This window comes from Lonchura striata, chromosome 1 (assembly GCF_046129695.1).
Source record: "Lonchura striata isolate bLonStr1 chromosome 1, bLonStr1.mat, whole genome shotgun sequence".
NCBI classification, from domain to species: domain Eukaryota; kingdom Metazoa; phylum Chordata; class Aves; order Passeriformes; family Estrildidae; genus Lonchura; species Lonchura striata.
In genome coordinates, this window is record NC_134603.1 from 120,285,429 (window position 1) to 120,298,058 (window position 12,630).

Consider the following 12,630-nt stretch of genomic DNA (forward strand, 5'->3'; position numbering starts at 1 on the left):
TCACTTGTGACATGGTCAGCAAACTCACTGCAGTATGTTTTGTTACCAAGAAGGGTACATGACTAGTTTTTACAAGTCATTTGCCATATGTACACATGAAAAGATTAATTTTGTTTAGCTGAGGCATTATTTCTTGAATGTTATGCTACCAGAATCTTGGCAGTCCACAGAAGAGATCTGAGGCTGGTAATTCAAATAACACCACTTTTTCACATGGAACCTTATATGAAGTGTAAATGGCATTTACACCAGTTCAGCTCAAGCCCAGTGTCTCTGTGTCCTTCTAAATTTTTGTAACTGAAGTAATTGCTGGGATGGTAGGCAGACTTTTCATGTCACTCCAAGTGAATTGGAATTTCACTATTAGTGCACCAATAGTGTGATAGTTTTGGCTTCAGGATTGAGTCATCAGAAAGCAGAGCTATGTCTGGTTTTGAATAAAATGCAATTTAGATGCTTGATGTTGGAACCATGGAAATTTAAACGCAACATAGACCTAGATTCTGTAATTTATGTACTAATTAAAGCACAGTATAGGATATCAATATTATTTTTTTTGTGGTAAAAAAGTATGTTGATTGTGAGTGTCAACACATGCCAACATAGACAGGGTCAGACTTTAACTCATAAATAGTTCCATTTATTCCCATGGTACAATTTACTTTATTGGTAGTAGGTGAATGGCCTAAGGTAGACTCAGGCTCCAGATAAAATTAACAAACCAAATGTAACTTCATGGTTTCAAAGGGAGGAGTTGTTTTTAATTTTTTTTTTTTTTTTTACAGGCTACTCCTCTTAATCAAGGCTAATTAAGGTACTGTTAGCTTTAGATAGAAAACCTCAGATGACCCCGCATAGTCAGATATCCCACATTCAGGCCAAGTCAGATTGGCTGGGTGGAAATACACATTTGGGGAATTTATCCAAATAGTCTAAGCCCCTATGAGCATCTGTCTAAATGTTCTGCAGCATAGGTTTAATTTTGTTACAACACACTTTCATTGAATGTATGCTTTTCTCTTGGTAGGTGTTGACAGATTTAGTGAACTGGTATCTTTTATTTTGAGGTATATATGAAAAGGTAAGAATTCCAAGCTGTGACAGAAGGCATGTCTTTATAAAATAGGAAAGCCTTGTTGTCATCTGTAGTAGTTGTTCAAAGGCTGTCATGATGATTAAATTGTACAGAACCTGGCACTGATACTGCCTATACTCTATAGAGAATGAGTGTTACCCATATTCAAAAATTTGGCTTGGGTAGCCATGTATCTAAAATGTAGTTGCTACAGGAAGAAATTCAAATTTAGCACCTAGGAAAAAAGATTATAAGCTGTTACTCATAAAATGGGCAGTGGCAGAACTATCTGCAGGATGCTATTTGAATTCCCAGTCTGAAAAAATTGAAGTCTGTTTTCAAGAAGGAATGGAAGGAGTTTGTTGTGGTTATAATTAAGTGCGCATTCAAAGTGAAGCTTGGCATAATTAAAATGGGATCAACATACCTGGGATAGTGTAGGCTTGTTGGATAATTTTGATATTACCTGCAAAAAACAAACCAAAGAGGTAGGAAGTATGTACATCTGCACAGTTTGGCTTCCAATGGGATACAAACATCTAAACCAAAACATTTATGTCAATTAAAGACAAGACACTCACGATAAAATGGCTATATTAAACTAAATGGTGACATAACACTGAACTAAGGATAATCCTTGCAAACAGGTGCTGTGAGAGTAAAAAAAATAGTTGTTTTATCTTAAATAAAAAGTGAGTTAATGAAAAAAATAATATTTTACTTTAATAAAAAAAGTAGATCAAGATTCCAAACCTGTGAATAAATGTAGATGTGTATGAAAGCATGCCTGGTAGATTTCAGTGCTTTCAGGTTTGGTGGAAATGCAGGAACAAGTGCTTTGCTTTGGCCCTGCTTAACTTTAGCTCTTGTGCCAGCCTAGTCTGTATGTGATGCTGAACTAAGCACCCCCAGCATCTTTGAGAAATTTGCAAAAGCAGTGGTGGGACAAGCAAGTAGGAGCAAGGTAGTCTTGAGGGAGAGGTGTCTAACTTGAAATGAATTACACAGAAAGTAAAGCAAAAGGAAAACGAAAAAATTATGCCACTTTCAAGAGTAACTACTTCTAATAAAATCCCCTGGAACTGCTGTGTAATATCTGTTATGAAAATTCTGCTTTTTATTTGAATGTCCACATCTTGATCATGGGCAAGTCTCTGGCAGCTTATATACTGTATTTATATGAATAATTTAGCCTGCCAGGTAAAACTTTGAGAGATTTTTTTCAGCTTTCCTAAACCCACATATCAAGGCAAAAAATGTTTAACCCATCAGTCAATTTATTTTTTTCCAAACATAGGTAGAAGTTAGGCATTTCTGAAAGTCATTTGAACATCTCAGTTTGTTTGACAAATGTCTTCGGAACTCCTAAATATTTAAACTTTAGGCACAGATTTAAAAATAATAATTGTGTGTTATTTTATAATCTTTTATTTTGTTCCAAGTCTTTCAGGTTAACCTAAAAACTGTTCTGTAATGAGGGTACTAGTAGTGGTATAACATACAAATACAGAATATTTAAGTTTTTATTAGCAGAAATCCTACTGCATAACAGCCAAGCCAGTAGCAGGTGTATCATTAAATGTAGCAATAGCACTCTAACAACTACCAAACAGAGCAACTGCAATAATGAGGCTATGTAAACAAAATAAGTGCTCTGTACTTACCAAGCTAGACAGAGTACTGAGTTAGCAGAGAATGAGATATCAAGTACTGAAATCACATAATTGCATTGTAATCTATGCCAACTGAAAAACCAGTATCTTCACGATTCAGGATAAGAGGAAACTAGAAATGTGCTAAAATATTAAAGTCAGAATTAGGAAGTACTACTGGCCTGCTTTGCACAAATGTTTAAAATATTAGTATAAAACTGTGCCCAGAATTTTGGGACATTAGTTTGCTTGGCTTCTAGGCACAGTAGGAATGTTAAATAGCAGCCTTAATTAAAATTCCAGGCAAATCCAAAATATTAGCAGCTTCACAAAAAACGTCTCAGAAAGTATGCATTTTCCTGCTGAAGGCTTTAGAAGTGACTTGTCATTTGTAATTTGTAATGTGAGTGAAGATTTCCCTCACTTTTTGTTTTAATGTTGCTGTTTTTTCCCTCCTGAATACTCGCTAATCCTGACTGTACATCTTGAAAACACAAAGAAATCATTATGTGGGTTTTAAGCTGTGTGATCAGTTGCCAGCACTGTGCCCTTGCTTCTGGACCTCCCTGCTGTTCCTCAGCACAGGAGCCACAGCCACCCATCGATCCCTGTCTGTCCTGTATTACTATTATTATTATTATTATTATTATTATTAGTCCTGGCTTGGTCACTGCAGTAGGGAGAAACTGGCTGCACAGCAAACAGGGTGAGCAGCAGCACTTTGTTGCCTTGGGACCTTACCCAAGGGTAAAGGAATTTTTGAAGGCAGGTTGCTTTTTGCAAGGAGGGGAGGGAGTGTTCTCAGGAGGCCGTGCAGCAGAAAATAAGGGTAAGTACGAACACAGAGCACATGATGTGAGAAGCTGCTTCTCAGACTCCTCCTGTTCCCCCAGACTAGTTCCTTTAACCCACTGGGGATTATTTCAGTCTGAAAATATTGATATTTTAAAATAAACTATGGAACAATAAACTATGGACCTATAAGCTATCTTTCCTATAGAACAAAATCACCAGTAAAGAGCCTTGTAATTGCTTCTGTAAAATTACACTGCGGCCATACTCATTGCCCATCCTGCACACCCAACAGGGGACTGAGTTTATGGCTTAGTAGTTGAAAGCTGGCAAAAGAAACTAATCTGTGCCCAGAGAGAATTCTCAAGAATTTTGCTTTTATACTTGTTCCAGCACCTCTCTGTCTCTCGCTCCAGTCCCAAAGAGAAAAGATGAAAAAGAACCTGGACAAAGCCAGTCAAAGTGCAGTAAATTAGAAGTTCTTATTATACACATAGCTTTATCTTTTCAAAAATGTAGTATCAGAGTAAATAATTAGGAGGTTTCTAGGACACTAAAACCTTTTATTTAGGGCAACACACTAGTGCAGTCTTCTACAAAATGCTCTATTTTTTCCTTATGCAAAGAGTGTGCCAAATACCTCATATGCCTGTCTTTTAAAAGAAGTACAGCTCTCAAAGTATAAGGGCTGCTGAAAGAAAAAGTACAGATATTTAACTTACTATGCATTGAGAAAAAAAGCCAGAAAGATTGATGTTAGCATGAATTATGTGAAATACAACCAAAGAGTCTAATTAAAAGTTTTGATTTCAGCCCTGGTATCTCTTTATGTCTTGTGAAACCAGCTATTACATTTAATTATACAAGACAAAAGAATAGATTATGTACCAAAAGCAGACTCATATAAAATTCTTCCATGTATGGAATCATAAATCTACATTCTTCCAATTTTTTAATATCTTAATACACAGATTAAAAAATTCAATAATCCTTAACATTGCTTATTAGAAGCACAAAAATAAAATTTCTCCATCCGAAAACTAGTAGTTTGCTGTTGAAAGCTGATGATCTGAAAATTTTTTTCAATGTCAAGAGGCAGTAGTCATTTATAAATAATCTCCAGGAATTGGGACCAACCCAGGTAATAAACTGTATAATAATTCAAGATGAACTCAAATGATAAAATCCTAAAAAGAAAAATGTAGATACACAGCTAAATTGGAGGCTAATACATTATATGCCTAGTCAGTAAGTTTATTTGCTGGGCCTCAATAGAATGTTTCCAGTGTTTGCAGGTCTGATCCTTGAAGCCTTCACAAAAAGTAGGAATAAAAATAAAAACATCATTTCACTTATTTTCTTGTAATCTTTGGTACTAAAATACATGTGTTTTAGTATATAATTCTTTATATTGAGGAGTCAAAAGGATAAATATATTTTCAGGAAAGGATTTGAAATCAAAGTGGAGTATTAATGTCCTTAGTCAGCATTTGGAAATGGGAAAAGCCCATTTGGAACACCAGCAGTGTGGGAAAAAAACCCCAAGAATGCATGCCAGATGTTCTATTCTTTGCAAACTTACTGTATGGTAATGGAAAAGACACAAGTACATAACAAGAGATTATTGTACTACTGCAAAACTTAATGCCTCATGTGCTCAGGCCTCAGTTTCTGTAATTAGGAAATTTTTAATGAAATATCACGTCTTCTAAATCACTAAAGACTCAATCACTCACAAAGAGCTTGTTAGATATAATTGTTTTATACTGAACAATTTGCCATCCCCACCCTCTGTATTTTTTTTTTTTTGTTTTGATTTTCTTTTTAAGACTTTCTATTGTTCATTGGCTTGTTACTATATTTTCTCAGGGTTATTCTTATCTTTCCCATTTAACAGACAGATAAAGAAAGCATATTTTGTGGAAGCAGATGTTTTCAGCATTCTCTGATATTTCTCACAATACAGAGTACATTGAAATAGCAGCAAAACTTGAACTGCAGATCTGTCACAGGTGTTTTGTCCTAGGCAGACAGTAATTGTGAATTACCATGAGCTCTGCAATCTCCTGTTAAGTTGCTATCCTGAGTGTTTTGTTTCTTTGCAATTAACTTGGTACTAATGTTCTGTAACAGGCTGCTTGTGGTTAGTTTTGGATAGGTTTTTTTCCTTTTTTTGCAATTGAATACTTTCTTTGTTGCAAAAGTCTCGTGTGAGCTTTTATATTTAGTGTTAAAAGTTTACTTTTCATATATTTTTTTAAAAACCTGAATGTTAACCTCATTGAATTCATTAATTTTTAAAAAAATATACTTTGTTTCATTAGCAATACAGGATGTGTTACATTTCTTGTTAAAAAGATAATACAGAAAGCAAAAACTAATACCTCTGCCACTTGTGCCATATTAAGAATAAATAAATGGGAAACATGGATGGTATAATTAGTAATTTTTACTTCTATATGTTTACATCCCTCTTCCCCACCCCAAAGCAGGAGAAGAAATTAGGGTCTCATTTGCTCTGAAAAGGAATCTTTCACAGTAAATCTGTAGCACTGAAGCAGTTAGAATTAAAAAAAAAAAGGAAAAAAAAAAAAAAGAATATTCTATCAATAAGATGAAAAGAAAACAAAAGAAGGAATTGTTAAAGCAGACAATAAGCCTGGCACTGACTGTACTGTCTGGCAGGTTGTATTTTTGGAAAAGCTTTCAGATTACTGCAGAAAAAAGATATAGTTGAGAAACCTTGTTAATACTCCTACAGGTTGATTACAGTCAAGTAAAGACTTAGATAATAGAAACTACAAAAAAGGCTAACACCTACCAAAGTAATAAAACTTATATGATTAACTTCAAGCAGCTCCAAAGTTTTAAACTGGCTCATAAATATTAGCATGACTGGGCCTTGATTGATATTCTGTTAGACTCCTCAGTTTGGGGCTGTAGATACAGTAAAGGAATTGTGTTTGTAATGTTAGCTTTATCTTCAAATGAAACTTCTTTCTAGTATTTATGTAAATATGTATAGCTAACTTCAGAGAGCCTCTTGAGAAAAATAGAGAGGGACAATGAAGTGGATATTGAAGAATATTCTCCAATTAAATTTATCACTGTCAACTGCCTATTTGTACACATTCCCAATGTTGGCCAGGTGTTTTGTTAGCACTCACGGCACAAATGAGTGGGATGAGTGCTAGCAAGTGCCTCCCAGAGTACAGCAACATATTAATGGAGAATTTTTAAGAACAACTTGAATTTCTTGAAGCAGCATGACATAGAATTAAGCATGGTCATAGAAATCCAATATAAATTTTGGACAATGATGGAATGATCACTGAATTAGCAATAGAATCTGTCTCTGAACAATTAGTATCTATGCAGTCCTGTATGTATACAAAGTATATGTGTATAAAATGTATGTATATATTTATCATTATAATCATATTGTTATTTACCGCATCACTGAAAATTTTCAGTGATGTGGTAAATAATAACATGATTATAATAATATAATGTAAAATATGTCTTGAGTATCAAACCTATATTCAGCATAACTATATTTGCACTTATGTAGGCAGGTTTTATAGCTCTAGTTTTACTGGATGAAAGTATAGGTAATTAAAAAGAAAGTGTGCAGATGTATTATTTTTGAGATCAGTAAAACTGCATTTTTACATAAATAATTTTTGGTTTTACATGCTTTCATATCTTTGAGCAGAATAGTGGGTCTAGATAACCTTCAGAGGTCCTTTCCAAGGTCTGCTATTCTACTGCTCTATGACATTTAAAGAAAAGTTTCACTAAAAACATTACCAGCTCAAAATTGAGAATGCACACTTGTATCAATGTAAAATGTAATGTTTGATACACAGCTTGCTCAGGTTTTCTCAAAGACTACCTACATTTAGTTTACACATTTCAGTGTTATTTTCTGCAAGTCATGTAGAAACTTCACCACATAAGCCACTCCAACATAAACATTGTGTCTTAAGGTAGTCTATGCCTTCAGAACGAATGTTTTTATAGAAGACATTGTGGTACTATAATTTCCTTTGTTAATTAGTCCTATATTACCCAGAATAATAAAAGGACAAGTTATTGAAAAAGAGCTTCTAAATTTAAGGTCCCCAACAGATCAGTGCTTTATCAATACAAAATGAAAGGAATAATAATACAAAAAAAAAAAAAAAATCAATCAATCAATTTTCCAAATTTATATAATTTAAAGTTTAGCTATATTAGGAATTAATTCTATTTTCCATTTTTCACAGTGTAGGGACAAAGATAATATTAATATTGTAAAAGCAATATTATCATGTTCCCTAAGGCATACTGAGACATATTGGAAAAACGTTATCCTCTAGCATGCCTGTATAATTAAAATAGAAATATAGTTAGATTCCAAGGCAATACCCTGCAAGTCAGGAGTTTTTCCTGTCTAAAATTGTTTGACACAGTGTTTTATACCCTCCTGATACAACAGTCTAAAAACATCAATAAGCTGCTTTGCTTGCCTGGATTTTTTTCAACATGTTACGCTCGGGCTAAGCTTTATAATCTGATGCAGAATGTAATAATCCCAGGAAGTGAAATGAATGGCAATGGAGAGTGTTCAAAAAGACTCAAAAGCTAAAATTAGAAGTAAAAATTCATCACTTATTTAAACATGTTAATTTTAGTTACAATGAAATCTTTTTCTATTTGTCAAGAAAGTGCTAAGGTTTACTTGTGAAAATCTTTTAATAAACAATGCAAAGCTTTTAATAAATAATGTAAAGCTCATAATTTCTGTCTCTTAATCCATTCACAGAAGTAAAAGAGTTGGAATTGGGGATGAGTCACATATACCTAACATAGTCCTAGACTAATGTAAATAGTTTATTTCCTCCCCTCCTCTGTTCTTTTCAGTATCTTGTGTGATTCACCCTTACAGTGAATTGGCCACTTGTTTTAGGTGTAAAATGGAAAAGATTTATAAAATATACAGAAATGAATGAAAAAAAAATATTAATGGAAAAGATTTCATAATTGCTCAAATAAATTGTGGTGGGATGAATCTTCTATCTGGAAAATGACCACAGATCAGAAGAATAAATTACTAGAGACAAAAACAGACAGTATAGGTGTCTGTGTCCTTATTTTCATAAATATTAGAATAACTGAAGGCTACAGAAATGAAACAGGAGATTATAAATGAAAAAAGATTTTTTAGGAAAGAAAATAAAAAGGCCAACCAGTCTTTTATGAATTATGTTTTTTCATTGCATTATTTCTCAGCAGTGTACCATATTGAAGAATATATTAGAAACAGAACAGAGGCAATTACCTTGAGGGGTACTTGTGGGGGAGAGATGGCTCAGAGGCACCACACATCAGGCTCACCACTAACTTCTACTAAAAAATCCTTATGAGCTACCAGACTACAAAAAAAGGCATCAGACCTGGCCTACACTATAGCTCCAGGTCAGCCTTGCTCCATATTAAGTGAAAAAGTTAATTGCCAGGCTGAGGGTCTGGAGAAAGGACTGACTGCAGCCCTGCACAGGGAGGAGGCTCTTGCAGCAGATTTCCTTGTTTGAAGCTAGCACCCAACTTAATAGCCAAAGATCCACAGAAACATAATTACTGTCATGAACACAAGTAGGAGATCTGTGGAATATCTTGCAGAGAGCTATTGGACAGAGCTCATTCCCAAAATGCATCTCATCCATTTAATATTGAAAATGAAGCATAAAACAGGTGAATTAATAGCTTTGATTTTGTTTGGTTTTGCCAGTGCGCACACCCATGTACAGCTGCATTACTTGTTCCATAGAAATAAAGAAATTGAGCTGCGTGAATGACATTGTGTGAGTGCTGCCTTGTTCAGCAATAGAGTAACTTTTTTTGTGAAGAGGAAGAGACAGAGAGAGGGAAGAAAGAAAAAAAATTCCAGATCATCCAAGAAGTATAAATGAAAAATCTGAGTAGCTTGTAAAATGTGAGAGCCCTGAGTTATATTTGACAGCAACCCTAATTGGAGAGTAGTCCATGCACAGAGGCAGGTAAGAGACCTACTCCAATGAACATATCAGAAATCAAAGTTAATTATATGTTACCAGTTATAAAATTAGTTTAGTTTTTGACAGTATGAGAAACACCTTCATTCCTACACTATAATCACTGAGAAGTTGAGAAGTTTATAGACTCCACTTCATATCAAGAGGTATAAAGGAAAAATTAATATATGGTGTCTTTTGGGCAGTAGCAGTGGCTGTTCAGCCATCAGTCACCTAGGGCTTCTACCAGAAAAATTAGAGCAAAGGGAAACCATGTGCACGTTAAGTAAAGAGAAAGATCATAAACTGTTGGTTCACAGCTTAAAAATTATTTTATAGTTTTTTTTTTTTTAATCATACAGATAATACATTGCTTTAGGTGATTTATTCAGTTCTATATTCTACCTGCTGTAATAATTGTGTAGAAACACAAAAACTGGCATTGATTGGTCTCTGATTCTGCAAGATTTATACTTACTGACAATAAACACCAGTGAGTTACATCTGGAATAATAATACATGATCCCCCACCAGACAAGCTACTGACAATGATGGGTGCTTAATGTGCTCTAAGCATATTTAAAAATTGCAAGTTTTCCTCAAATTTATCCAGCCCTACAGTTAGATTGATTTACTTTAAGGTGAACTACTTCATTTTATGTAACTGCTGGGTGGTGTGAAAAAAACTCTCCTCTATTAAAAAGTTGGTTGGAATTATTTGGGAAATGTTCTATGAAAATTACTTATTTAAAATATTTTGCAACCTGTGATTGTCCTACAGTGTGCCGGATGAACAGTGGTCTAGGCTGGAGTAGAGGAATAGTGACTAAGTATGGCAGTACAATAAGAGCTGATTTGGAAATTCATTTTTTCAATGCATGACTTTTATTATAAACACATAGAGAATACCCATGGAATAAGAATTTTTTTTTTTTAATTTTTTTTTTTTACTTTGGAAGTTAAACTCATCAATAAGTAATTGTGTAATGGTTTCTATCAAGTTTTCTTATTTTACAAAACTTGCCATACTTAAAAACAACTCTTAAAAAAACCTTATTTTTTTCCTTACTATTTACAGAGTAGCAAATATGGTAAGTTGTTTGTTTCTTTAAAGTGAAATACTATTTGCTATGCAGAAAATCAATGCATTAAAAAAATCAGAAATTTCACACTACTTTCTATGCTGATGCATAATAGATAATCAAATATGTAATAGGTGTTATTGCTATATTGGAAAGCAGCATTCATAAATTCAGATGATCTATAGTAGAAAAAGGATGACTAAAAAGGCAAGAATGAATTAATGTCAAATATGTAATCTACTAACTGAAAACCAAACACTGGCAGGGCAGGATTTAATCTGAATTTTGTACTTGCATTCAAAATATTTTTTGCTATCCATTTTATGACTACAAGGACAATGACAACAGTTAGAACAAAGAAAGATAAAAGTCTTCAAATAAGCAGTTAAAATGACATGTAGAGGAATTACTCACAAGCTTTTAAAATACTTACTTAAGGCTTAGCTGGAATGAACCAGAAAGCTCAGATATCAGCCTCTTCAAAGGACAAGAATTAATCCCTATTTTCTCAGACAATGCCTTCCAGAGGGAAGATGTGGGCAGATTCTTTGGTTTTATAGCTTCTTGGTTGCTAGATTGCCTTTTAAAATTTATTTGTCTATTTATTCATTTTATTATCAAGGAGCCTGGCTAAGGTGCATTAAGACTGCATGTTCCCTGCTGGAGAAGGAATTTAACACATTTTCATGAAACTTTGTCCTTAAGCTTCATTTACACTGATGGAATCAACCCTTTGTGTTTCACAAACTGCATGTTTTCATTTTAGAGAACAGCTTCTTCTTTGGGGAGAGGGGAAGGAAAGCTTCTATAGGAGCCAGAACACTACTTTTAAGTGTACAAACAGAAAAGTAGATCCACAAGTCCTATCTACAAACAGAGATTTTTGACTCTTCAGGAATATAACCTCTTCTTTTTGAAAATTAGTCACATAGATAGAGCTTTAGTGAGACAAAGATTGTGCCTGCATGTGCCTTGTCTTCCTTTGGGACTTAATTATAGCTTGATGGTATAGGTGTCAAGGAGGCTTCTTGCTCTTTTTATCAGTGTGACTCTAACCAGCCTTTTATTTAATCTGAAAAAATATTGTCTACACTGCAAATTATTTTGTGCGTGTTCATAAGAGATAATCAGAAACAATAAACTCTTCCAAAGCCTACAAAGATACTGTCCAAACATTTACTTATTCCGAGTTCTTCATAAGATATTCATAGGATAATTCAGGGTTATGAACAGCTGCTGCTACTCTCTAAACGCATCAAATAACACATTTTCCAGGGCTGGTGGATAACAAAATAATTTCCAGTTTCTTTCATATTAATGTATGGGCATAGATGTAGTCACATATGTTTTAAGAACCTTCTTCTCAGTGCTCTGTTTTATCAGATCAGATATGGGACACTCTCACTGCCTAATACATATGCAATCTGTAATTCATAGTGAAAAATTATACAGATAGGGTGAGGCACATGTCAAAATCTGTGCCAGCAAACTATTTCTTTACTATGACAACATATTCACAGACCTAGAAAAATTGGTTGAAATGGCTGAATTGTTTTAATGTCAACTCCAGCTACCTGAAAAATGAGTATTTTCTAACTGTCCATAATATTTGAATACATTTACAAATACAGTTATTGGTTTATTGATCAAAAGGGAGCAAGGAAAGCAAGGGGCAGAATATGCAAAATCAACAAAAAGTCTATTCCCTTAATTCATATCTTGCTGTGATGAAAATGTATAAAAAGATGGCAAAGTAGCACTGCCAATGTGGCTGAACACACACATTAATGGTTTTAATAATAAATCACTTAGTAATTCCTAATTTAAGAGTTATCATGAGGAATTGTTCAAACTCTATCTCTCTGATTTTGAGTCAGTTTCTCCAACTTTTAGTCACTAGAGCCTGAAATAGTTGTCTGCTCCTATGCTTAAAATCTGGGTTTTTCTCCCAAGATTGCTAAACAGCTCTCTCAATCAGGCTATAACCAGACAGC

General features: G+C 34.1%; 1 protein-coding gene across 1 annotated transcript in view; it reads right to left on the reverse strand.

Moving 5' to 3' along the window:
• The window catches only part of KCNH8 (potassium voltage-gated channel subfamily H member 8), a 175,748-nt gene that overhangs the window by 17,979 nt on the left and 145,139 nt on the right, over positions 1-12,630 (reverse strand). Inside the window, exon 12 of the mRNA XM_021538123.3 lies at positions 1,503-1,541. Coding sequence (XP_021393798.1) covers positions 1,503-1,541 — 39 coding nt within the window. The remainder of the gene's footprint in view (positions 1-1,502; positions 1,542-12,630) is intronic.